Consider the following 23305-nt stretch of genomic DNA (forward strand, 5'->3'; position numbering starts at 1 on the left):
TAGAACACTGCTCTCCCTGAGCCCTGAGGCACCTGAATCCCTAGGAGAGAGATCAGGAAGGGGATGCACGTCCAGGGTCTAGTCATAGAGGAAACCCCAAGATTGAGGGAGAAGAATCTGCTCAGGCTGGGCCCCTGGATGTAGGGCCGCACAGGAGCCAGAGTATAACAGAAGCTGGAGGGAAAGCCAGGGTCTCTGCAGGGAAGACACTCTGGGCCTGGTGTGAGGGGAGAACATTAAGAAGCTCTGAACTCAAGGGGCATGGAGATGGAGGGTCACTATGCACTGAGAGGTGCTCTCAGGAGACCCCTAGACACTGGCCTGGGCTCAGCCAGGCAGGGGGGCCCACCTCCTCCTGGGGATCATGGCCTCTGCCTTCCTGAAGAAGCTCTGGGCTCCCAGCCCTCCTGTCCCTTTAGCTTAGTCCATCCTCTGGGTACCATGCCAAGGTCTGTCCAGGAAACTGGACCTTGTACAAGTGACGAGTAAGGGGAGAAGGGGAGCTCGTGGAGTCTGTAACCCCTGTGAGCTTTCTTCTGAACCCTAGCTGAGGGTTTTACAGGGTCTCTAGACCCAGGAATAAAGAGCTATCCCAGGGAAGTGGGGAGGGTCTTGCCATGGCCTCATCGTTAGCCCCAACCTCATGGTTCCCACACAGCACCCCTACCCTTCCGGTCTCCTGCTGATAGTTGGGGGCCTGACTAGCTAATCCTTCAGGCTCCTTTGGAGATCCGGGATGAATTATGCAGCAGCCTGATTGCTCTCCCTGCTTCTGGGGATCAGAGGGCGGGGGGCCATGTCTTCTGTCCAGACATGGGGACTGTAAAGGGGAGGGGTCTAGTCAGGAGAAGACAAAGCAAGCTGCCAGGTGCCTAGAACCTTAGAGACAATTGCCCGGAAGAGCCCGAGCCGAAGATGCGAGCGTCCCCTCTACCGCGCCCCATCCCATTATATCCTGTTCCGTGTGTCACCGTTGGGATCACCTTGTTTGGAGAGGCGCTGTGGATGGGCGGGAGGTTAAGAATGCTATAGCTCGAAAGTCAGACTTCTTGGGTTAAAGACTAATCCACCACTTTCTACTTAAGTAACCTTGGACAACTTATTTAATCGTTCTGTGTCTCAACCTCCTTACCTATAAAATGGAGATCATGAGTGCCCATTCATAGGATTGTTGGGCAGGTTAAATCCATTAAGCCTTTAACTTAGAACAGTGCCTGACATATAGCAAGCGCTCCAAAATGTTGGCTCTTCTGTGCTTGTTTGCTTCCATACGGGAATGTGAGCTCCCCAAGGGTGGGCACGACCACTCTCGCATTCATCTCTACAGTCCCCAAGTCTAGAACAGTGCCTGTAGGGCTGCCACGCTCCCCAGCTCCAGGGAGTGTGCCTCTCGCTGTGCAGAGCACGCCCTGTGTGGTTGTGTGGTGGCCCCGAGTGCCTGACAAATAGGAGATGAGTAACAGGTATTTGCTGGTATTTATCCTAATAGGGCTGATACGCTCCCCTCCCCTCCCCCCCGGCACACATACATCTCACTTGTGCCTCTGTTTCCTTTGACAGATGAGAAGGAGGAGAGCGTCCTAGGCAGCATCCCCCTCCTGAGCTTCCGGGTGGCTGCGGTGCAGCCCTCAGACAACATCAGCCGAAAGCATACCTTTAAGGTCAGTTGGCCTTCCTCTCCCAGGTCAGGTAGGGGCGGGAGGCCGGCTCTTCTAGAGCATGTAAGAATGAAACAGGATCAAGAGCCACCTCCTCAGGAACCCCAAGTGGTAGTACTGGGGGGAGCAGGCAGCGGTCCCTGGGCTCAGTGCGGGCTGTTGTGAGGCTGTGCCGGGACCCCTTCCTCTTCTCTCCCCAGGGTGGGCCTGTAGAGATGAGCTTCAGTGGTACCACAGTCTTTCCTGGGGGAGAATTAGTTATGTGCTGAGGCCATGGACCCTCTGCCCGGTGGCCTGGCACCTAGGAAATCCCTCACAGCAGAGGCAGGAACTGTGGCCGGGTGGGTTTCTAAGATCCATTCTGGAAAGTCTTCCTCCCCACTTTGGGCCCAGGGAAGTAGACCCCCAGTCAAACTTACTCAAAGGGTCTCAGATGTAAGTTGTTTGCTACTACTCAGTGTACGGCACGTTCCCACCGGCCCATGTAAGGGCCCTCAATTTGTCATTTGTCCTCACTTTCCTTTTTATCCCTTTGCCCTTCAGCCCTGCTGCCTGCACCCTGCCCCCTCTCCAGCCCTTGTCATGGGCCAGCACCCTAGTATTTTTGCCACCTTGTAAAATGGGTTTTGTAGGCCTGTGTTTTTTAGTTTCCATAAACGACGTGCTCTAATTTAAAAAAAAAAAAAATCTTTGCAGAAAGTTAGGAATTGAGTTTCATTATAATTGAAAGCTACAAACCTCACAGAGACACAGTTTGAGGGAATAAGGGCCCAGGGAGATGGACCTCACCTGCTTGCTCAGCGCCACTGCTCGGAACCCCTGGGGGATCTACCCATCAAAGACGGGACTGCAGCTGTCTCATCCTAGGCCAGTGTTTTTCCACATTTAAAAATTCACGGCCCATTAAAAACAATGAAAATTCCATGCGCTTTTTGTATTTTGTGATGCAAAGATCATAGGATCTTTTTCATTTTCCAAATATAAAATTATGATATCAACCATGCATCTTCTTAGTACAAAGCCCTCTCTCCCCGAGTTGAGAATTGCCGTCCAAGACCCTGAAAACCCCACAGGTTACTCGAGGGCAGCATCTGAGTTCCTGGGGCCCCAGAGACTCTGCCCTTTCTGTCCTTCAGCTCTGGTCACCTGGCCACAGAGAGGTGGGCAGACACATAGATGCTGCTCCGGGGAACAAAGAGGGACTTCTTAGGCACATAATTAGTTTCCAGCCTCCAAGGGTCCTGTCTGCACAATGAATATTCAATAAAACACTGGCTCCAGGGAGCTGGATTTTAGCTGAGACTCTTAAACACTTTTGGATCTCTCATGTTGAATGGCATGAACAAGGCTAGCTGCTTTTCCTGGGAAATAGGAACAGGCTGTTTAGCCAACAACAAACAGGCCTGCTCTGCACAGACACGCACACACCCCCACACAGTCAGACAGCCTGGCTTACCCTTCCCCTCCAGACCTGCGGTGCGTGCGCGCGCACACACACACACTCCAGCTCGGGAGCTCTGCCGGCAGCCCCGTTACAACAGCGTCCCGCTGACTGACACACCCCTCCATAAGCCCCAGATCTCTGTGCCCATCGGCCCCTCTCCTCCTTCCCTTTCCCCTGAGGATTGCGCTGCCTCTTTAAAACCCAACTCGGAGGGCTGTGCTCAGTGGCCCACAAAAGGTTGGGATTGTGGCTATTCAGTGGCCTTTCCCCAGGGAAGGGAGGGGAGATGAGACAGATGGGAGGCTTGTCCCACTGCGGCCACCAAGCGAAACCCTCAGATGGCCAGTAATGAGCCGGCACTGTTCCCACCCAGCCTGCTGCTGAATGGCCTTCCTCTGTCCCTGCACAGCCCCGTGGGGGCTCTGTGGGCTCATCCATGGGGGCACCTCCCTCAATTCTCTGGTCCCCTTTCATGCTTCCAGGCTGGTGCCCCCTCCTGGCTCCCCATCAATCACCCTGTCTTTTCCCAGGCCCTCTGCCTTCTCCTGTCACAAGCTGTTGTTCCCGTGCCTTTGCTCTCTCCTTTTTTCCCCATGGGTATGTTTTGTCCTCCAGCTTGACCGTGAGCTCTTCAAGTGCTAAGAGCATGTCTTTGCTTTCCCTGTGACTGGTGCCCGGAGCAGAGCTCTGCACACACAGGACGCTCGCTGGATGCTTAGCAAAGTAATTATTTGCTGCCACTCCTACCAGCCCAGGACACACCCACTCGTCCCACCTGTGTGTCTCTCTCCTCTACAATAACCCTGTGTGCTCCACCCCAGAGGGCTTGCCTGGGCCCCTGCTCTCCATTTCCCTGTGCAGTTTCGACCCCCAGATCCCTCTTTACAACTTCACTGGCTTTTCGTCAGTGCCTCCCTGTCTCTGCCTACCTGCTGGGCAGCCCTGCTGGAGGGTGGGGACTGGCCGGATCCAGGGGGAGGAGGCCCATCTCTGTCCTTAGAGAAGTAGGATGCCCCCTCACTGGGTAATGGCTCCTGTGGAAAGACATCATGTGGGGAAGGTGCTGAGGAAAAGTGAAGGTCCGGCTGGGAAAGCACTCGAAGGGTGTGGATTTGACACTGTTGCTTAGGAGAACCCTGGGGCTTGGTCAGAGGAGCCCTGTCTTCTCTCCTTCCAACCCCCAGAGACCCAGGATTTAGCACCCAAGGGGTCATAGGCCAAAGTGAAGTTCACATCTGAGACTCTTAAACACTTTTGGATCTCTCATGTTGAATGGCATGAACAAGGCTAGCTGCTTTTCCTGGGAGATTGCTCTCACCTAGGAAGTGTTCTGAGACCCCAGAAAGAATCTAGCACTGGAGCGTCTTTTCCTCTTGGACCCTCCCCATCAAACAGGTGCGTCAGTTAAGGCCAGAGCAAAATCTCGAGTTGTTTGCAGTCGCAGGGCTGGTCGGGAACAGAGCTAGGGTCAGCGCTGGGCTGCCCTGCCTTCTCTCCTCGAGCAGCCCAGGTTTGCCGGGTGCACGCTGTCCACCCCCACTCCTGGTGGGCTGACCTGAGCCTTGCTGGGTGCCGTGGTCCCAGTGGTGACACTGAGTAGAAGGGGCTAGTCTGAATAGCTCCCCACTTCCCTCTGTTCCTCAACCTTCCTGTCACGTCTCCTGCCTCTCCTTCTGGTGTTCGGTTGACCTGTTCTCTGCTTCTCCTCCTTCTGGCCGCGTGAGGACCCCTCCTCTGGACAGGAGCTCGCTTCTGGGTTACCGCCTGCTGCGCCTGCTTGCAGCCGCCAACTAGGTAGCGTGCTCTGACCGTCTGTGCATGCCCCCCGTGTGCCCGCGCTGTCCCGCTGCGTGGAAGAGAGTGCCAGCTTCTCAGAGGCTGAGCTGGGGCCGAGACTGGCATGTGGTTGGGGTAGGGGGGCATCTCTCCCGGGCACGGGGTAACTGCCCTTCAAAGCAGACATGGAATTTGATGGGAGAGCGGGCGAGGTAATTGTCCCTCAGGTGGGGCAGGTCAGCTTACCTGCCTGCTGGGCTGCCTAGTGGTGTCCAGAGAGCTAGTCGAGGCAGATACGTGGGTGCCAGCTGGGGCCCTTGGGACAACTGGGGACCTCCTCACATTGCCCTGAGCTCCGTATGGGGCGAAGAGCTGCAGGTCAGGGGAACGACCTGCCTGACCACCTGTCCTGTGGGCGTGGGTGTCTTCTCCCCACAGGTGACTGTGTGCTGGGTGGACGAGGCTGGGGACAGTTCCACGCACTGCCTCTCCCCACAGGCTGAGCACGCCGGGGTCCGCACCTACTTCTTCAGTGCCGAGAGCCCCGAGGAGCAGGAGGCCTGGATCCAGGCCATGGGGGAGGCTGCCCGAGTACAGATCCCCCCAGCCCAGAAGTCAGCGCCCCAAGCTGCACGTCACAAGTGAGTGCCGGGGACCGGGCATAGGCATGAGGACTGCTGTTAGAGAGAGAGAGGAGGAGTGAAGAGGTGCCCATCTCTGTGCCCTTGCTGAGCCCAGCACGTGGACTTGAACCTCTGAGAACACGTGAACCGACTCCTGGCCTCCCAGCGGGGAGGCTGGCTAAGTGAATTCGGAGCCTGTAGTCTCTTTTCCCCTGGGCAGGTCCTCCTCTTCTCTCTGAGCTGGTGGAGGCCAAGAGAGAAGCCAGGTTCCATGCGGGCCTGGCCAGGAGCCAAAGACCAGGGTCATTCACTCGTTTCGTTATGCATACAGCCTTTGTGGGACTCAGGTTTGAATCCCAACTTGAACACTTGCCCACTGTGTGACCTAAGTGTAAGTTACTTAACCCCTGACCCTCAGAGACAGTAATTATAATCCTACCTCCTAGGGTTGCTGTGAGGACCCAGTAGGATGGGTAAAACGCTTGACACGCAGCAAGCACTCAGCACGTGACTGCTCCTGTCACCTCGCCCCGTCGTCACCCGCAGTCTCGGCCCCTGTCTCTACTTGAACTGGGCATTGAGTCTTAAGTTAGATGTTAGCAGGGATCCAGCAGAAGGAAGTTTTGCAGTATAGACTCCAAGTCCGCGCACCTGTGTTGAAAACGTTTACCAAGCAGTGTCTCAACAAGGATGCTTGCCTCTGTTGAATTGGGGAAGGTGTAGCGAAAACATTGTCATGAGATTCCATCTCTGCTTTGACCAAGGGGTGGAATTCCAGAACTTCACCCATTCTTTTCATAAATATTTACTGTAAATGGAAATGTGTATAGGGTGCTAGGAAAACAAGGTAGGAAAAGTCTGACAAGCTCCTACCTCATGGAGCTTATACTCTCATAGAAAGTCCTAGAAGATGCTTGTTTGGGAGAGGGGAACTAGCTTCTCTCTATGCCTGTGAAGTTTGAGGCAACAGCTTCAGCCCCTGGTGCGCCTGCCACGTTTGATCTCACACAGTCCTACCCACCCTGCCAACGAGGAGCCCAAGACTCGTGGAAGTTAAGTAACTTTCTAAGGAGACAGGGCTGACCTGTCACAAACCTCTGTAGCTGAGACGTCAAGGATGGGTCCGATTATGGGTAGTGTGTAGTGCACACCAAGTGACGGGGGCTGGACCAGGAACAGACCACAGGAGACACCTAGTCTGGGTGAGGTTAGTCTCGGCCATAGCTAGGAGGCTGGACTCAAGAAGTTTCAGCAGAAGGGAGCGGACGGTGACATGTGAGGAGGACCAGCAGGGCAAGGTGAGCACATATGCACAGGCAAGCTTGGATTACGCTTTATAATTGCCCAGGCTGGAGCAAGTATATAAAATGGTAGGATTTAGGAAACAGAATTGGAATTCATTGAACCCTGTTTCCATCACTGCCTTCCTGTCCATCCTTCTCCACTCCTTTTCTCCTTCCCAGTTTCCCCCCACCTGAACTCCACGCTGGGCTGGAGTCCCTTACAACATCTCCCTTGGCATCCCACAGCCACGAGAAGCCAGACTCTGAGAACATCCCACCCAGCAAACACCACCACCAACCCCCCCAAAACAGCCTTCCCAAGCCTGAACCAGAGGCCAAGACTCGAGGAGAGGGTGATGGCCGAGGCTGCGAGAAGGTGGAGAGGAGGCCTGAGAGGCCTGACGTCAAGAGCGAGCCTCTGGTGAAAGCCAATGGTGTCCACGCTGGACCAGAACCAGCCTCAGACCCGGGCAGCCCTTACCCTGAGGGCCCAAGGGTCCCAGGAGGTGGGGAGCGGCCCACCCAGCCCAATGGCTGGCAGTATAGCTCCCCAAGCCGGCCGGGGAGCACAGCTTTCCCACCTCAGGACTCAGAAAGTGGGGGGCACCGGCGGAGCTTCCCCCCACGTGCCAACCCCGACAAAATCGCCCAGCGCAAGAGCTCCATGAACCAGCTTCAGCAGTGGGTGAACCTGCGCCGGGGGGTGCCCCCTCCTGAAGATCTTCGGAGGTGAGGCCTGGTGGGGTGGGGTGGAGTGGGGATGGCGTTCCGGCTGGGGGCTGGGGCTGGGGGAGTGTCATGGAGGCACCCTCTGTTGGAAACCTTCTGGAAGCCAGGCTGAATTGGGAAACCAAGAAAACCCCAGGATTCCCTGCTTGCCCAGATGCTTACTAACCCCATGGTTCCCTCTGTAGAGTTTGCCCCCTGCCCCTGATTCTTGCTGTCTCTGCCTACTTCAGAGGAAGGGACAGAGCACCCAGTGCCTCTCACAGGACGTTGGGCGGCCTGAAGCATGCAGGCAGTCACAGCGAGGGGCCTTTAAAGCTGTTCCAGCCAGACATCCGTCCGTGCTTCCCACCCTTGTACAGCATCCAGTGTTTCTACCAATGTGAGACTTACGAACTGCCAAGGCAACTCACTGTGTCTTTGAAGCTCTAACTGTTTGCAAGCCATTATTTATAAGCAGTTTTTTAAAAAGAAAACCATTGCCACTCATTGGCCCTAGTTCTTCCCAAGAGACCAATTTACTTCTTTACCAGGCTCTCAAATATTTGAAGACATTTATTGGACCTGATTGTGTTCATCAGGGCAAGGGGGGCTGCCGCTCCTTCCCTGGGGGTCTGGGAGGGCAGCTCACTGCCCTGCCCTGGGGAGAGCGCCTCACTAGGGTTCAGTCCCAGGAACGGACTGGTTGGCTCCTTGACAGGATCATAAAATCAGCGAAGGCATCCCTTTGTCCCTCCTCCGTTGTCCCCCTCCAGGTGCCTGGTACACTCTAGTGTTCTCTCTGCTCTCAGCCTCTCTGGAAAGAATCTGATAAATTGGTTCATGCTGAGATAGAGATGGCTAATAAGGCTTAAAGTTTCTCCCCAGGGAGACAAAGAGACAAAGATGGAAGCTCTGAATGGTGAAATTTCTGGCCTCAGGGAACTGGTTGAGGGGGAGAGCTTTGAGGACAGGTCTTTCCTTGCACTTCTGGAAACAAGCCTCCGTGCCTGGGCAGTGGGCGCCCCCGTATGCTCGCAAGGTCAGACTAGGGCACCATTCACCTCGTCAGACCCCACTCTGGGCTGGAGGACAAGGAGGAGGGGCTGGGGCACGGGAAGGTGGCTGGGGGCGTGCCCATTTTGTCTGGCTTCCTTACAAAGTCCTCTCTGTCTCAGTCCCTCTAGGTTCTACCCTGTGTCCCGTAGGGTCCCTGAGTATTACAGCCCCTACTCCTCCCAGTACCCTGATGATTACCAGTACTACCCGCCAGGGGTGCGGCCGGATAGCATCTGTTCCATGCCGGCCTACGATCGGATCAGCCCACCCTGGGCCCTGGAGGACAAGCGGCACTCCTTCCGGAATGGAGGCGGCGCCGCCTTCCAGCTGCGTGAGTGGAAGGAGCCTGCCGGCTACGGGCGGCAGGATGGCACCACCTGGATCCCCAGCCCCTCCCGGCAGCCTGTCTATTATGATGAACTGGATGCCGCCTCCGGCTCCCTGCGACGCCTGTCCTTGCAGCCCCGTTCCCACTCTGTGCCCCGCTCGCCAAGCCAGGGGTCCTACAGCCGCGCCCGCATTTTCTCCCCCATCCGCTCACCCAGTGCCCGTTTCGAGCGGCTGCCACCTCGCAGTGAGGACATCTATGCTGACCCTGCTGCCTATGTGATGAGGCGATCCGTCAGCTCCCCCAAGGTGAGCCACCAGCCTTCCCCTCCTTCCTCAGCCCCTGAGATCCCCCGGAAGCCTAAGACGATCTGCTGAGAAGAGGTGGGAATGCAAGGGCATCTGGGGACATGGGGTCACTGGGCTGTGTCAGCAGGACCAGGGATGCTGCCCAGGGGAAGCCACTGGCCCTGCGGTTCTGTCCATAGGAGAGCTGCCTTGCCCCTGAGTAGAAACACTGCTCTCTGTGCCCATCCCCAGACTGTACCAGGAGCCCTAATTCTGTGTAAGAGGACAGAGAGGGTTCTATCTTTTCAAATCTTGAGGACCTGGACAGATCACCGCAAGGATATTGCAGTGGTTAAAGGCTGTCCATTTTAGTTTGAAATCTGCTCTGGGACAGGTTACAAACATCCCTAACCTTGAACTTCAGTTGGTGGGGAAGTCCATATCCCAGCCGGACCCCCTCACCTCTCCAATCCCCTTTCTCTTCCAGTATGATTACCTGGGAGACAGGCGGCCAGTCCCTGCAGGACTGTTCCCCTACAACTACCCACCATCCCCCACGGTCCACGATAAGATGGTACGTCCTCTCCTCCCACTCCACTTCCCCTCAGGACCTCTCCTCCCAGGGCGGGGCCAAACTAGGGCAGACGCGGGGATGCTCTGTGCCCAGTGCCTGGCCCGTCTGGTCTTTAGCAGCCTCTGGATACCTCCTCCCTCCGGCCTGGACTCTAACACCAATATGGAGAGTGGTGTCAGTTACCCCTCCTCCTCTGTGACACAGGGCAGAGGAGCAGGGACAAGATCTGGAAGCGTGAAATGTCCCCCATTCTCTCTGTCTCAGAACAACTCCTCTCCAGCATGCAGAGGGGCCTGGACAGGGGGCTTAGGCTATGGGCTGGGAAGAAAAGTTAAGCTAGAGCTCCCAAAACAGGCATGATCTTCTAGTCTTCTTACCCCTAAGCGTACATGCTTCAAGCTTGTCCTTGCCTGGAATGTCACTTTGGGGGAAAGAGACTAGAAGTCGGATTGAGGAAGAAAAGATTTTCCATACTGTGTCGCCTCCTACTTTCTCTCCCCTTTCTACTTGTGTCTCTTCCGGAAATTTGTTCTCCTGAGGATTTTTGTCTCCACCTGGAGAACTCGATGCCGATGCTCCGCCTGGGGAGCTGGGGAAAACCACTGGAACCAACAGGCAGAATCCTCGTCTCCGACGGCCTGTCACTGACCCCTCTCTCTGAGTTTTCTCTGCCGGTGTCCAAACTCTATAGCCAAGACACACAGCAAATGCACCCATCCGTAAACAGTGGATTTTCCAGAAAACTCAGAAAAAGCTCCAGGAAGCGCTGACTAGATGGCTTCAGTGGTGCTTCCCTCTCCCAGGGCAGGGCCAGGCCGACCCAGGAGCCTCGGAGTGTGTCCCTTCTCTCGCTGGGCTTGTCCAGCAGACAACCTCTGTGGCTGCCCGCACCCTTCCCCCCTCCCTTCCCTAGACTCCTCAAGGCCAGAGAGGCCTCTGTTTGTCGCTGCCCAGCTAACTCTTAACTGCTTTGCTTCCTTTTTATTGTTTTCTTTTGTCCTGTTCCTGTTTGTTTGTGTTGCCGTTGGGCCTCGGGCTCCGGGTAGGATGAACTTTTAGACCTTCAATTGCAAAGAAACCTAGAGTATTTGGATCAGCAGGTAGGCAGAGCTGGTGCCCCTTACCATCCCCCTGCCCTCCCTTCACGTCTCCCTGCTCCTCCCCACCTTCTCATCCCCCATCCATTTGACCGCCTTTGTTGGCAAAAACCGGGACACAACAAAGTGGCTTATATTTTGGTTTGCGCCTTCACACCCCTTCTCTGCAAAGCCCTTTAGGGCAGCCGGGAGTTTCCTGGGGAAAGGAGAATTGTAAATTACCACATGAATAATTAATGTCACCGCCTATTTGTTCGACCCAGATGGACCTGCCCCCAGGGGGCAGGTGGGAATTTGCATTTTTGCTGGATAGAGTTGCAGAGACAGGGAGGAGCTCTGTGCTGGGGCCTCAGAGACTAAGGATTTAGTTCAGCCTGAATCTGGGAACTTAGCCTATCCTATTCCACAGGTTGTGGTTAAACTCCACATTTTGTAAGCGAAGGACCACAGACCTGCCCTCCACTGATTTTTTAAATGATGGCAATTCGGTATATATGTTAGTTCCTCTGCAAAGTTCTTTTGTATGCACGGCTCATGTTTTCCTGAGAACTCAGTGCTGTAGGCAGAGGGAGTGTCCTCAATCCAGTGTTACAGATGAGCACCCTGAAGAGGCAATGAGTGTCCCCATGTGATGAAAGCGATCGGCTGCCTGGGCTCTCACCTTTGGCTTCCTTGCCCTTTGAGACTAAGGAGGCTGTGATACTGGGTTTAGACAGGCCAGGGGTCAATATGCTGGGCAGTTTATATGAGCACATGATCTGTGCTACAAATCATGGGGGACCTGGACGTGTACCAGATCCAGGTGGAGGCGGCCTGGGGTGGTGGAAATAATAACGTTAGTAATAATAATAATAATAGTGGTAGCACTTACCGTAATCGGGTGCTTCCTCCATGCCCTGCACCATTCTAAGCATTTCACAGATCCTAACCTTTCTAACAACTCTGCAAGGTAGGTATTGTTATTATCCCCGTTTCGTAGGGGATGTGATGAAACTAAAGCCCAGAGAGATCAAATAACACGCCAAGGACACACAGCCAGTGAACAGCAGAGCTTGGATATGACTCTGAGCTTTTGACTCGGTTTACAGCTGAGGAGACCTCTGACACGTGAAGAAGCTGGGGTTGAACCTCATCAGATGATCTTGTGCTCTTAACCTCGTAGAGAGAGCCATGAACTTGATATCAGAGGACGGGGCTGCAAATGCTGGTGGTCTCAAGCCACGTGACCGTCATCTCACAGGGTCTCCGTGTCTCAGTGAGGTCCTCCTCATGGGAGCCCTTGGGCACTGGGAAGCATGGTATATGCATTTTAGTCAGCAGTCACGGCTCCTGGCCCTCGAGAACATTGCATTTTAGTCCCAGAAGGAGCACGTGGTGTTGACACCGTAAGCGTTCTTGTCCCTGTGGGGTGACTCCCGGCAGGCCTTCCTCCCCGCAGCCCATCCACACTGCTGGCTTTCCAAGCATTCCGTGCAGACGGCAGGGCCCCTTCCTGGGGGCTTCCTCCCTCACAGAGGGGCGGGGGGCTTCAGAAATAACCTTTCCGAGGACCTCTTTCCTAGAGAGACGATAATACTCTTAAAAGGCAGGCTTGTATGATAAGAAGAGTCCAGAACATCGTCAGACACTACACTCTAGTTCCAGCTGTGCCATTTACAGGGATTTTTTTTTTTTTAAACCTTGGTCTCTCTGGGTCTTTGTTTTCTCAATCATGAGACGGGCATTGTAGGGCCTGCCCGTTCTACCTCACAGGTCATGGGGAGAGTCGAGCGAGAATGTCTATGAGAGCACTTTGGCAGGCATTGATGAGGGCTAGTGATTGCTACTATGGTTATTTTATTGTTCTTTTTCTTCCAAAACTCAAAAATATTAATTGACCACCCTTGACCCCAGTGCTGTGTATAAGGTACTGGGTTAGGTGCTTTCTCACGAAATTTCTCTAACGTTTCGGAGAGACAGGAGGTGGCACACAGGAATCCTCCTAGAGGCAAGGCCCACGTGAGCTGAATGATCCTGAAAGCCATAGCATGTGTGGGGGCAGGCCAGGGTGAGAAGACCCCTGCTTCCTCTCTTGTTTTAGATCTACTGGTTGGGGAAGGAATGAGATCTGTGGGTGACCAAGAAGAGCCTGGGCCTCCCTCGCCCTCTCAAAGCCTGATGTGTTGGTAGATCTGCCTTGTCCTAGACACATAAACACCACACACAGGACACACAGGTATGACACACAGGCAGCCAACATAAACATACACATACCACATACAATCACACATACACCACACTGGCACACCCCATACACAACAAACACAATCTCATTCACACACACACACACACACACACACACACACACACGCGCGCGCACATGCGCGTGCACAGGCTCTAAGAAGATAAGCACTGACTTGAGTTCAGATCCTCACAGAAAATGTGGTTGATATACTGTTGACTTTTAACCATTTTGCAAAGACTCAACCTCGTATTATAATTGCTCTTTTAAAAGCCTTTTAAATCACACTTTATATCATAGAAAAATTTCCCAACTGGGCTAAAGAAGTAGCAAAATCAGATCCTAGGAAAGCCTTTTAAAATGCTCTAGAGCCTGTGAATGGGGGTGGAGGGGTGCCCCTCACCCTGTCTTGTACAGCGTGCAGAAGCAAGGCTGCTTTGGGGCTGCCGCCTAAACGGGGCAAGAGGGAACTATGTGTGGGTCCAACAAAGATTGGGAAGACAAGGGCAAAAAACGTGGGGGTTCCCTGAACTGTGACCTGAGAAGATCTGCCCTAAGGTGGCTCCGTCCCTTCCCTTACTCACTGCCACTCCCCAAGAAGCTTTTCCTGCACAACTCCCCTCTGTCTTCTGCTGCCTTCTCCGGGAGATCCATTGAGTTAAAGGGACATAGCCAAGGACACTCCCTAATATGTTTACATTTGACGCTATCACACTGGAATCAGTGGGGGAAATGATGGCATTCCTGGTTGATTTGGTTGGCTCGTCAGTCCGTCCTCCGTCCCTCCCTGTCCCTCTCCCTCACCCTTCCTCTCTGTCTTTCGTTTTCATCTGGCAAATAGTCTTTCCCCCTCCATGTTCCTGATGATCCTCGAAGCATAAGGATAACGTGTTGGGAGAGCAGTGTTCCAGTCTCTGGTGTCCCTTTAACGTGGCTTACTTGCTTTGGCCTCCTTGTTTGCTCCCTGGCGCCATCCCAGATTGGCATGGATGCTACCAGCCCAGCTCTGGAAACCGTGTTTAGCAATCCTTTCTACTCTAGAGCAGAGGTGGGCAGGGTTTGGGAAGAGAGACCTGTGCCTTCCCAATGTGATGGCCCATCCAAAGAGCCCGTCACATTTTATTTAACGTTGTTTCATTCAGTTCAGATTTTGGGAGATCGGACTTTCCAACTGCCTGTGTGGTCTTTGACCAAACCAGTGTGAGAAATGAGAGCCGGCCCAATGGGATGAGACCCACCACACTCAGGCCCCCTGGGGAGGTGTCACTGGCCTGGGGCCTCTTCAGAGCCACAAGCGAGGGCACAGTGGCCTCCCAGGTCCCTTCTGTGGGCTTTCCTCAAGGGCAACTTCAGTGCGGGTCCTGAGATGGAGTTCGCGAGGGGTGAGTGATGGGCAAGGCCAGGCAGAAGGTGCTGGAGGCCTCAGGAGGAGCTGTCCTTTCCTGTTTCCTGGAGAGCAAGCACAGGCGGGCGTGGGGAGACATCTCTCTGTGGGTCTGAGTTTGAATCGTCTGTTCCTTCCTCTGCCACAGATGAGTGAGAGTGAGACTCTCATCAGTATGGTGAACCGCATGGTGGAGAACTCCTCCCCCAGGGCCCAACTCTTCATGCAAGTAAGACCTCTGCCTGGCAGCACGGTCCCCGTCAACACCATTTTTCAGCGGCTTGTGCATGGTCGCGTCCACCCATCAGGGATGAGTCCACTCCGCCTGCTCACCTGCCAGGCCTCATCTCCCAGGCTCAGCCTGGCCTCCCTCCTTTATTTTCACTGTGTCTCCTCCATTCTTCACGTTCATGGGTGAACACAGGCCCACTTCCCAGGCCATCAAAATATCCAGCACTGACATCTCATGCCATGCCAGGGATCGCAAGCTGCTTTTTAACGTTCAGGACTCCTCTTTCATGTTTGGTATCTTCTTAACAGTTGTTGGGGTGAAGGACATGAGGGGTGTGATGTGGAACCATCCAGTGATAGAGTTGTGTCGAATGTGCTCTCGTTGCTGCATGTGTCACCAAGGGCAGGCGCCTTTGCTGGACTCAGAGACACTTCTGGTTGAGGCACAAGCCCTGGGGCTGGCGTTCCATCTAGTAGGGTGGTCGTTCTCAAATTCTTCCAGTGCTCGCTCTGTTCTCCCAGGTCTTGTCCTTATCAGAAACAGCCAGGACTTAACTGTTGTTCTCATGGCTGTTACCAGTAAGCCATTTGGGAGCTACACAGCCCTGGAGGCCCTCTTGGCAGTAGATTTTAGACCTTAGCGGAGAGGAGATACAGAGCACGAGTGAGCAGCATCTCCACCTCCAGAATCAGCCCAGGACGGTTGGGGCGGAGCTTAGGCCGGGCTGTCCCATGCTTTCCGGCCAGGGGGCCAGAGCACTATAGCTCAGCCCAGGTCCCCAGAACAGATGCTGCCTGAGGCGATGGGACTGTGGTCGGTGGCAGGAACGGAGCGAGACTGTCAGCGCTCCCGTCCCTGCGTGCCCTGCCCGGGCTGCCCTCTGCTGTGGTAACCGGCCTCCTGTTCCTGCAGGTCCCTCCATACCCAGAAGTGTTCCGGGACAGCCTCCACACCTACAAGCTAAACGAGCAAGACACAGATGTAAGAACAGCTCTCCCGCTGCCTCTGTCCACTCCAGCCCCTCCCGCTGCCCTTCTCATCCTCACTCTCCTCCGTGGGGGCTTCTCCTCCGTCCATCTCTCATCTCCTGTGGCCCTTCATACATTTCTTTCCTGTCCTCTCTCACCGCAAAGACAACCTTCTTCCTGGGCCTCCTCTCGTTCTTACCACTCACCCCTACCTCCCACCATGGCTGTGTGCGTTTCTCCACTGAGTTCGAGGCCCTCGTATCTGCAGCGCTGGCTTCTGCTTATTTCAGGAGCACAGACTTCGTTAGGAGGTAGAGCATGTAGTCCCCAGGTGCCTGGAAAGAAGAATGAGGCCTGGCTCCACCCTCGGGGAGCTTCTGGGCCGTGGGAGGCCCAGGGAGCAGCAGGCACAGGACCCATGTGCTGAGCGGACTGTAGCAGGGTCTGCAGGAGTGCGGGGCAGGGGGACCGCGTGGGCTGGGGGAGGCCGGGGACAGAACAGGCGGCACGTGAGCTGGGCCTTGAAATAAAGGGCCCAGAGGACAAGATTTGGCCCACTAGAAAGTAGCCAAGCGGGTATTTGAGGAGTGGCATGGATAAAGGTGTGGACGCAGGAAATCACAGGTCTTCCCAGAAGACAAGTTTGGCCTAACCTGCCCTGCCTAGGTAGCAGATCTGCCCAGCAGGCAGGGGAGACGCTCTGTACAGGCAAGGACCAGACCTCAGAGGGAGCCACCGTCAGCCATCCTGAGACTCTGGAAGGAGGAGGGGAGATCAGGGTCCTGTGGGACTAGGGAACCAGTTTACCTTGTTCAGCGGTTTTGCTAAGACTGTTGCTCAGAAACCGGCCTGTGCCTCTAATTCATACACACCCGGAGGCCTAGGAGGCGAGGCCGTGTTATCTCCTGAACCTCTTGTGAATTGGAACCCCAAGAGGGTGGGAGTGCAGGAGCTTAACGTTTGGCTCTCAGCCCTCTCCCCTCTCAAGCTGACTCGTTTCCTCAGAGAATAAATTTGTCTCCCCTCCCAATGGGTCTTTGGAGAGTCCCCCAAGGTGAAGACCATCTTCCTGTTCCCAGGAGCCTCCAAGGTCAAGGTGAAGGCCCAGGGTTCCTTGGCAGGGAAGAGGAGGTGGTATCCAGAGGCCAGGCCCTGCCAACCCAATTCTCAGGTCCCCGTCAAACCGTGCTCTTCACTCCCTTCTTTCTCCCTCCCTTCCCCCTTGGGGCCCCCAGAAGCTGCTGGGCAAGTTGTGTGCGCAGAACAAGGTGGTGAGGGAGCAGGAACGGCTGGTGCAGCAGCTCCGAGCTGAGAAGGTGAGAGCCGTGGGGTGGCCCTGAGTGGGGCAGACGGGGGGCCTGGCCCAGAGAAGGTGTGGGTTGCTATCTCCATCCCGACTAAGCCGATGAAGATTTGCCCCTCCTTAAACTTCTGTCCTGCCCTTAATCAGACCTGCTGAAGCTCTTCTGGGGACCTTAGCCAGTGTGAGGGAAACCTCCACTAAGCTGCCTGGTTGAACCCCTAGGGCTCAGGCCTCTGCTGCTGAAAGCCCAGGAGAGGAGATATCAAGGCCGCTCATAGCCATTCCCCTGCCTTTCTTCAGGAGAGCCTGGAAAGTGCCTTGATGGGGACCCATCAGGAACTGGAGATGTTTGGAAACCAGCCCGCCTACCCAGAGAAGCTGCTACACAAGAAGGAGTCACTGCAGAACCAGCTTATCCACATCCGGGTGGAGCTGTCTCAGGCAACCACGGTAACCTGCGAGCTGGGTGTGTGCTCCCACCCCGGCCAGCACCTGCAGCGGGGCACCACCCTCCCAGCTGTGCTCCTCTAATTCCTGTTCTCCTCTGACGGCGAGAGCAGGGTGCTGTCTGCGAGGGGCATAAACAAAGACCTTAACGCTGCCTTACAGAGAGGCAGCAAATGTGCCAGCCTGCTCAACCCATTGAGTCTCCACCAGGGAGACTGGCTTGTTTCCCGCAAGCCGCATCTGCACCAGGATTCATGCAAGGACAAAGTGAAGTTGAGGGCCGCTTATTTCCTTGGCTGCTCTAACAGCTTTGCTGCCCACCTTTTCCACTCCCCTGGAGAACCAGGATACCGGCAACATGCCACCCTGGTTACTTCCCAGCAGGCACAGGGCAGACCCTCTGACACAGAGAGCAGCAGCAAAAGCCCCAGGAAATTGTGGCCCAGGGGGAGGAAGGTCTCTAACCTCCAGAGAACAGGCACCCCCAGCTCTTTCCTTTTTTGCCCTCTACTCTCTATCACCCAATCTGGGGAGAACAGGATAGGTGTGAGAGTGAGATTAGCCCCTTTTGGCCTGCCTGCCATCCAGAGAGGATTCCATTTTCTCTCTGTTTGGGCATGCAGTAGGCTGGGCTGTTGCACCTCCTAAAAGGCCAGTGTTTGGCTGTCATCAGAATGTCTCAGCCCAGGGCCCTCTCCCGTCCCTCTGGTACCCGGGCCCCAGGCCCTGAGGCAGGACGAGGAGGGGCGGATTGGCAATTGCAGCTTCTCAGTAAGCCCTCCCCTTGCAGGCCCTGTCGAACAGCACCATGGAGTACGAGGGCCTGGAGGCAGAGGTCTCTGCCCTGCACGACGAGCTCTGGGAGCAGCTCAGCTTGGACTTTCAGGTGAAGAGGCCCACAGGCAGGCGGGGCTGCTGTGTGCTTCAGGCCCTCCTTTGTCGTTTTGGCCGAAAGAGACCACGGTGGCTTCCTTTCTTGCTTTAGAAATTTCAGAGACTTATGACCAGGAGTTGGTCCTGGGATGAAAGACAAGGTTCAGGGCCTCTTCAAACAGACTCTGAGTTTCAGGGTGAAGATGATGTGGGATCGTTCTTTAGTTCCATCAGATCATGGGGGACGAATAAAAGTTGAAGCATGGGAGACTTTAACAGATATATGAATGTAAACAAGATCGCGATAAATACAAATCTCTCTCATGACATCAGAAGAGTACACAGTGTGGGAGCCATCCACCGGGGAATTTTTAGGCGGGAAAGAGGCCTTTCTTTCTGGGATGGGTCAAAAGCAGTCTGCTTGGAGGCAGGAGGATGGACATTCCTGGGGCATTCTTCTTCTTTTCCTTCCTCTGTCTTTTCTCTTCCCAGGCTCTGCCCCTTCTCTAGCTCGCTTTGCAAGCCCTGTCTCTCTGACGCAGTTAGCACCCTGGTTTCCCCCATTTTCCTCCTGTTTCCCTCCTGGTAACAAAACTTACCACCCAGCCTTGCAGCTTGTTAGGTTAGGTTAGCCCCTGGACCAGAGGCCCCAAATGCCACCATGTTCTGTGGGCAAGCCTCACATGATAGCGTCATGGTCAAGGGCACCAGCTCTTGAGACCAGATTCAGATGGTGGCCACACTGCTTACTAACAGATGGTGTTGGGCGTGAGCCTCTTCGCCTCTGAAGTGGAGACAACCACTGTCCTTGCCTCCTAGAGGTGTTGTGCAGCCACAGTGGGTTCATGTGTGTAAAGCACTCAGCACAGTTCCTGGTATAGGCGGGCAGGGGGGCGGGGAACGTTAAATAAAAGGTAGCTGTTATTTTGCAGAGAGTGGACACTGTAATTGAGTAGAATTCATGCCTATCAAACAGTCCCACAGTATGTGAAACAAGACAGTAAACCAGAAGCTCTTGCCCCTGGAAAACAGGCCACCATCAGGTGTCCACCTACAGGGGCGTTCACTCCAAGACCACCCTGAGCTCCCCTGGGTGGGGGGCGGAATCAGAGGGACAGGTGCTCACTCTCTTCGTTCTGAGGCCACATGTTCACCTAAAAGTGCTCTTTGCTGTGATGACAGAGCCCTCTCCTCCCGCAATTCCGGAAGCCGAAGAGGCAAAGGCTGCCCGTGAGAAAGATGAGTGCGCTAGAGGGATGTGCGTGTGTACATGAGCACGTGAAAGCTCCCGCCGGGGCACTCCTTGGTAGCCACCTCCTTTGACCTGCTCTCTGGCTGTTTCAGAATGAGGTGCTCAACCGACAAATCCAGAAGGAGATCTGGAGGATCCAGGACGTGATGGAGGGGCTGAGGAAGAATAACCCATCCCGGGGCACAGACACAGCCAAGCACAGAGGTAGGCGCTCTCTCCACCAGCCTCCTGGCTCCTGGCCTCACCAGAAAAACCTCCAGTGTCTCTGGTCTCCATCCCACACCTGCCAACTCATACCTCTCCAGGCCTTCACACTGTGCTCAGAGCCAGTCAGGGCCTTCTCAGGGCTCCAGAAATTTCCCTCTGCCCAGAATAGACCGGATATACCAATCGGAGATGCTGTTGCATCTAGATTCCTCCCCAGAACAGGTCAAAGAGCACCTGCGCCTTCCCAGCCCCTAAGCCCATGGGCCCACTGGTGATCTGAGACCATTACCTTAGTGTCTTCCTTCAGCCCAGGGACCTTGGGCTGGCTTTCTGTGACACCTTTGAGGTAGTGGTGTCATTTCCATCCATTATCTTTTCCTGCCCAGCTCGCCTCTCAACAGCCAACCTGTGAGGCAGCCCGTTATAAGTCCCTTCAGCAGGCCCAGGTGGCCCTGAGACCCTAAATCCTCCCCTGCCTTCTCCACCTACAGAGCCCAGCCACATTCCAGGCCACACCCCTACCCCTTCCCTCATCTCTCTCCTCTTCTGTTTCCCCAAAGGAGGACTTGGCCCCTCAGGCACCTACAGCTCCAACAGCCCCGCCAGCCCTCTCAGCTCCACCAGCCTCACCAGCCCCCTGAGCCCTTTTTCATTGGTGTCTGGCTCTCAGGGGTCCCCCACTAAGCCCGGGTCCAATGAGGTAAGCTGAGATCACGGAGAAGAAGGTGGGTGGGGGAGGGAGGACTAGGTCCCCGTTTGCCTGAAATTGGACAAGCTCTGTGCCCATCTCTTCCCCAGAGGCCTCCAGTCGTAGTGCTTCCTCTCTGTCCAAGGTCGTCATTCTCACACCCAGTTTGGTGACCCTCCCTCCAGACTTCTCCTTTACTTGTTCTCATCTCCAACTGTCATCTCTAGTTGCCTTTCAGGGAAGTCTTCCCGAGCACCAGGATGGTTAGCAGAGACACCAGACACTTAATAGGAATCTAACTCTAGGATTGTTCTGTGGGTGAGAGGGCTGAGGGTTGGTGTGGGGGGCATTTGCCCAGTCAGCCAATCAGCAGGTGTTTTCGGAGGCTCTACTCTGGGCAAGGGACGTTATGAGACCCTCTCAGAAAGATGCCTGAGGGCCTTCACCCACCCAGCGTCCAATGGGGACCAAGACCCATTCACAGTGAACAGCCCTCCTCTGGAACGCGGTGGCATATGTCTCAATACTGAGCCACGTGGCTCAGACTGTAAATGTTCTGATGTTCCAAAGGGAGGGTGGAACTTAAACTGGGCCATGAAGCATTGGGACAGGTAGAGGAACAAGGGAAAGGCATTACAGGCTGGAGAGCTGGCGGAAGCGAAGGTACGGGGGAGGGGTGTGCCCAAGGTGATGGGGAGACAATAAGGAGAGAGCTTCAGAGAAAATGGGGGACCAGTGCACAGGCCGGGGCTCAGTAGAGGAGGGCCTTGTAGGCCAGGCAGGGTTAGCTCTGGAGGTGGAACTCCATCCAGGCGATGGGTGGGAGTTTGGTGGTCCAGGGCCCCGCCCCAGGCTCCAGCAATGTTGTCGTCCGCCTCTGCTAATGCTCTTTTCTTCTGCTCTCACAGTGGCTGCTCTTGTTCCTCCTAATGCTCTGGCTTCTCTCTGCCTCAGGAGCCTGGCCCGCCGCGGCCTCCCCTCCCTAAAGCCTACGTCCCCCTGGAGTCTCCTCCCACCGTGCCTCCACTCCCTAGTGAGAGCCGCCTCTGGCCATACCCCAACTCCCCTTCCTGGCACCGCAGTGGCGAGACAGCCAGGGGTCAGGTACCCAACACCCTTGGGTCCTGGAGGGCAGGGACGGAGGGAGCGGGGCCCGGCAGGAGACCAAGTCATTGTTCCCATCCCAGTATTAATTTTCCCACAGCTCAGTTTCTACTGGCCCTCTGTCAGACTCTGGGATAAGCAAAGGGATGGCTGAGACCCTCATACTGGTCCTCTTTCCCCTTTTTGCTTCCTGTGGACAATGAAAACATGAGTTTCCGCCCTACCCCGTGGCAGCCCGTGGCTGTAGGTGGTGGGTTATGCCCCCTCCCTACCAGCATGACCAGGCGATGGAAATCCAGTGACACCCCCCAACCCCCACTGGTGCCATTCCAGTCCCTTCCTGCCATTGTGCACCTCAGACCCCAATCCTCCCATGCTCTCCCTCTCCCCTTGCCTGTGTCTCTGCCTTGTCTATGTCCTCTGACTCTCATCAGCCCCTGAAGTGTAAGGACACAGACCCTTTTCTCCCCTGTTCTGGCTCCTTCTCTCACCTGGATCCCTAGCCAAGATCCAGGAGAAATATGCAGTTAGGCTTGGAAGAGGTTGCATGGTGAGTAGAAAGACTCCTCAAATAGGCTCAGCTGCTTGCTGGTAATACGCACAACCCTTGAGGGTCTGCCTAGTGAGGTGGGCATAGCAGGTATCGTTGCCTCGGTTTTACGGACAAAGAAAGGTGATAGGACTTACCCATGCTCTGTAGTTGGGCCAGAGCTGGAGTTTGTGACCTCTGGTCTAGTCTCTCTGCACTCCCCTCACTGAGACTGAATTCTTCATCCCCGTGGGAGGGGATGGCTCAGATGATGTCTGAGGTCCCTTTCTAGTCACATGATTCTGTGAGACCACAACCCAAATGCCCTTTTCCTTCCCACAAAGCTCATCTTATTCTGGTGCTCAAGTCTTGGGTGGGATCCCAAGAGAATCCACAGATAGCCTTGGCCTTATAGCCCCCTCCTCCAGCCATTCCTCCTCTGGCTCACAGCAAGTCTGCGCTTTTCGTGTTTGCCAGGAGGACTGGTTGGGCTGAGAGATCTCTCTGATGGGCCTCAACGGAGGCCCTCTTGGAGGCCCTGAGCCCTCATTCCCCAAGAGGACCACACATTGGCCAGTCTTAAGGTGGCATGGGTGGGAGGCTCCAGTGTATCCTTGCCCACTTCCCAGCTGGCACACACAGTTTCCCTGCCCCACGTTTTTTCAAAGGTTTGCACTCCCACCACTGCAAAACAAAGAAACACCACCAGAGACCCAGTTCTCGGTGGTCACTCTAGCACCATCCATCCATCTTCTCATCCCTTCTCCCTAGCCCATGGCAAGCTATGAGCAAAGCAAGAAAGACCCCCACCAGACCTCACCCCTGGACACCACTAGAGACGTCAGCCTTGTGCCCACCAGGCAAGAGGTGGAAGCAGAGAAGCAGGCAGCTCTCAACAAAGGTACTTCCTGTTCCATCCTCCCCTGGAAGTGAGGCTGAGGGTCAGAGAAGAGCCCAGACAGGTGCTCGCTCACATCCAAGGAGGTGCTTCCCCACCGGGGCCTCTCACCTCCATGGAGGGCGGGACCGAGCCTCTCTGAGAAGCAGGCTGCCCTGTGTCCCTTTTTATGGGACCCACTGGCTACTGTGTCTCCCTGCAGTTGGCATTGTGCCCCCTCGGACAAAGTCACCCACTGATGAAGAAGTGACCCCATCAAGGGTGGTGAAGAGGAGTGCCAGCGGGCTCACCAATGGACTCTCCTCCCGGGTGAGTGCACGCCCGCAGGCCCCGAGAGCGCGTGCAGGCCTGAGCTGGGCTGGGAG

At 55.2% G+C, this 23305-nt stretch overlaps 1 protein-coding gene across 10 annotated transcripts in view; it reads left to right on the forward strand.

Moving 5' to 3' along the window:
- The window catches only part of PLEKHA6 (pleckstrin homology domain containing A6), a 112153-nt gene that overhangs the window by 83901 nt on the left and 4947 nt on the right, over nucleotides 1-23305 (forward strand). For 7 of the 10 annotated variants that reach the window (XM_024750927.1, XM_024750923.1, XM_024750930.1 and 4 more), the window contains 14 exons: nucleotides 1561-1661; nucleotides 5317-5519; nucleotides 7031-7513; nucleotides 8668-9184; nucleotides 9651-9737; nucleotides 14588-14668; nucleotides 15584-15652; nucleotides 16875-16955; nucleotides 17243-17392; nucleotides 18180-18275; nucleotides 19607-19718; nucleotides 20282-20421; nucleotides 22814-22943; nucleotides 23143-23249. In XM_024750927.1, the coding sequence (XP_024606695.1) occupies nucleotides 1561-1661; nucleotides 5317-5519; nucleotides 7031-7513; nucleotides 8668-9184; nucleotides 9651-9737; nucleotides 14588-14668; nucleotides 15584-15652; nucleotides 16875-16955; nucleotides 17243-17392; nucleotides 18180-18275; nucleotides 19607-19718; nucleotides 20282-20421; nucleotides 22814-22943; nucleotides 23143-23249 (2357 nt within the window). The remainder of the gene's footprint in view (nucleotides 1-1560; nucleotides 1662-5316; nucleotides 5520-7030; nucleotides 7514-8667; nucleotides 9185-9650; nucleotides 9738-14587; nucleotides 14669-15583; nucleotides 15653-16874; nucleotides 16956-17242; nucleotides 17393-18179; nucleotides 18276-19606; nucleotides 19719-20281; nucleotides 20422-22813; nucleotides 22944-23142; nucleotides 23250-23305) is intronic. The other 3 variants (XM_024750932.1, XM_024750933.1, XM_024750931.1) reach the window with 2 other exon arrangements.

Source organism: Neophocaena asiaeorientalis, unplaced genomic scaffold (genome assembly GCF_003031525.2).
Source record: "Neophocaena asiaeorientalis asiaeorientalis breed wild unplaced genomic scaffold, Neophocaena_asiaeorientalis_V1.1 scaffold67, whole genome shotgun sequence".
Lineage (NCBI taxonomy): Eukaryota > Metazoa > Chordata > Mammalia > Artiodactyla > Phocoenidae > Neophocaena > Neophocaena asiaeorientalis.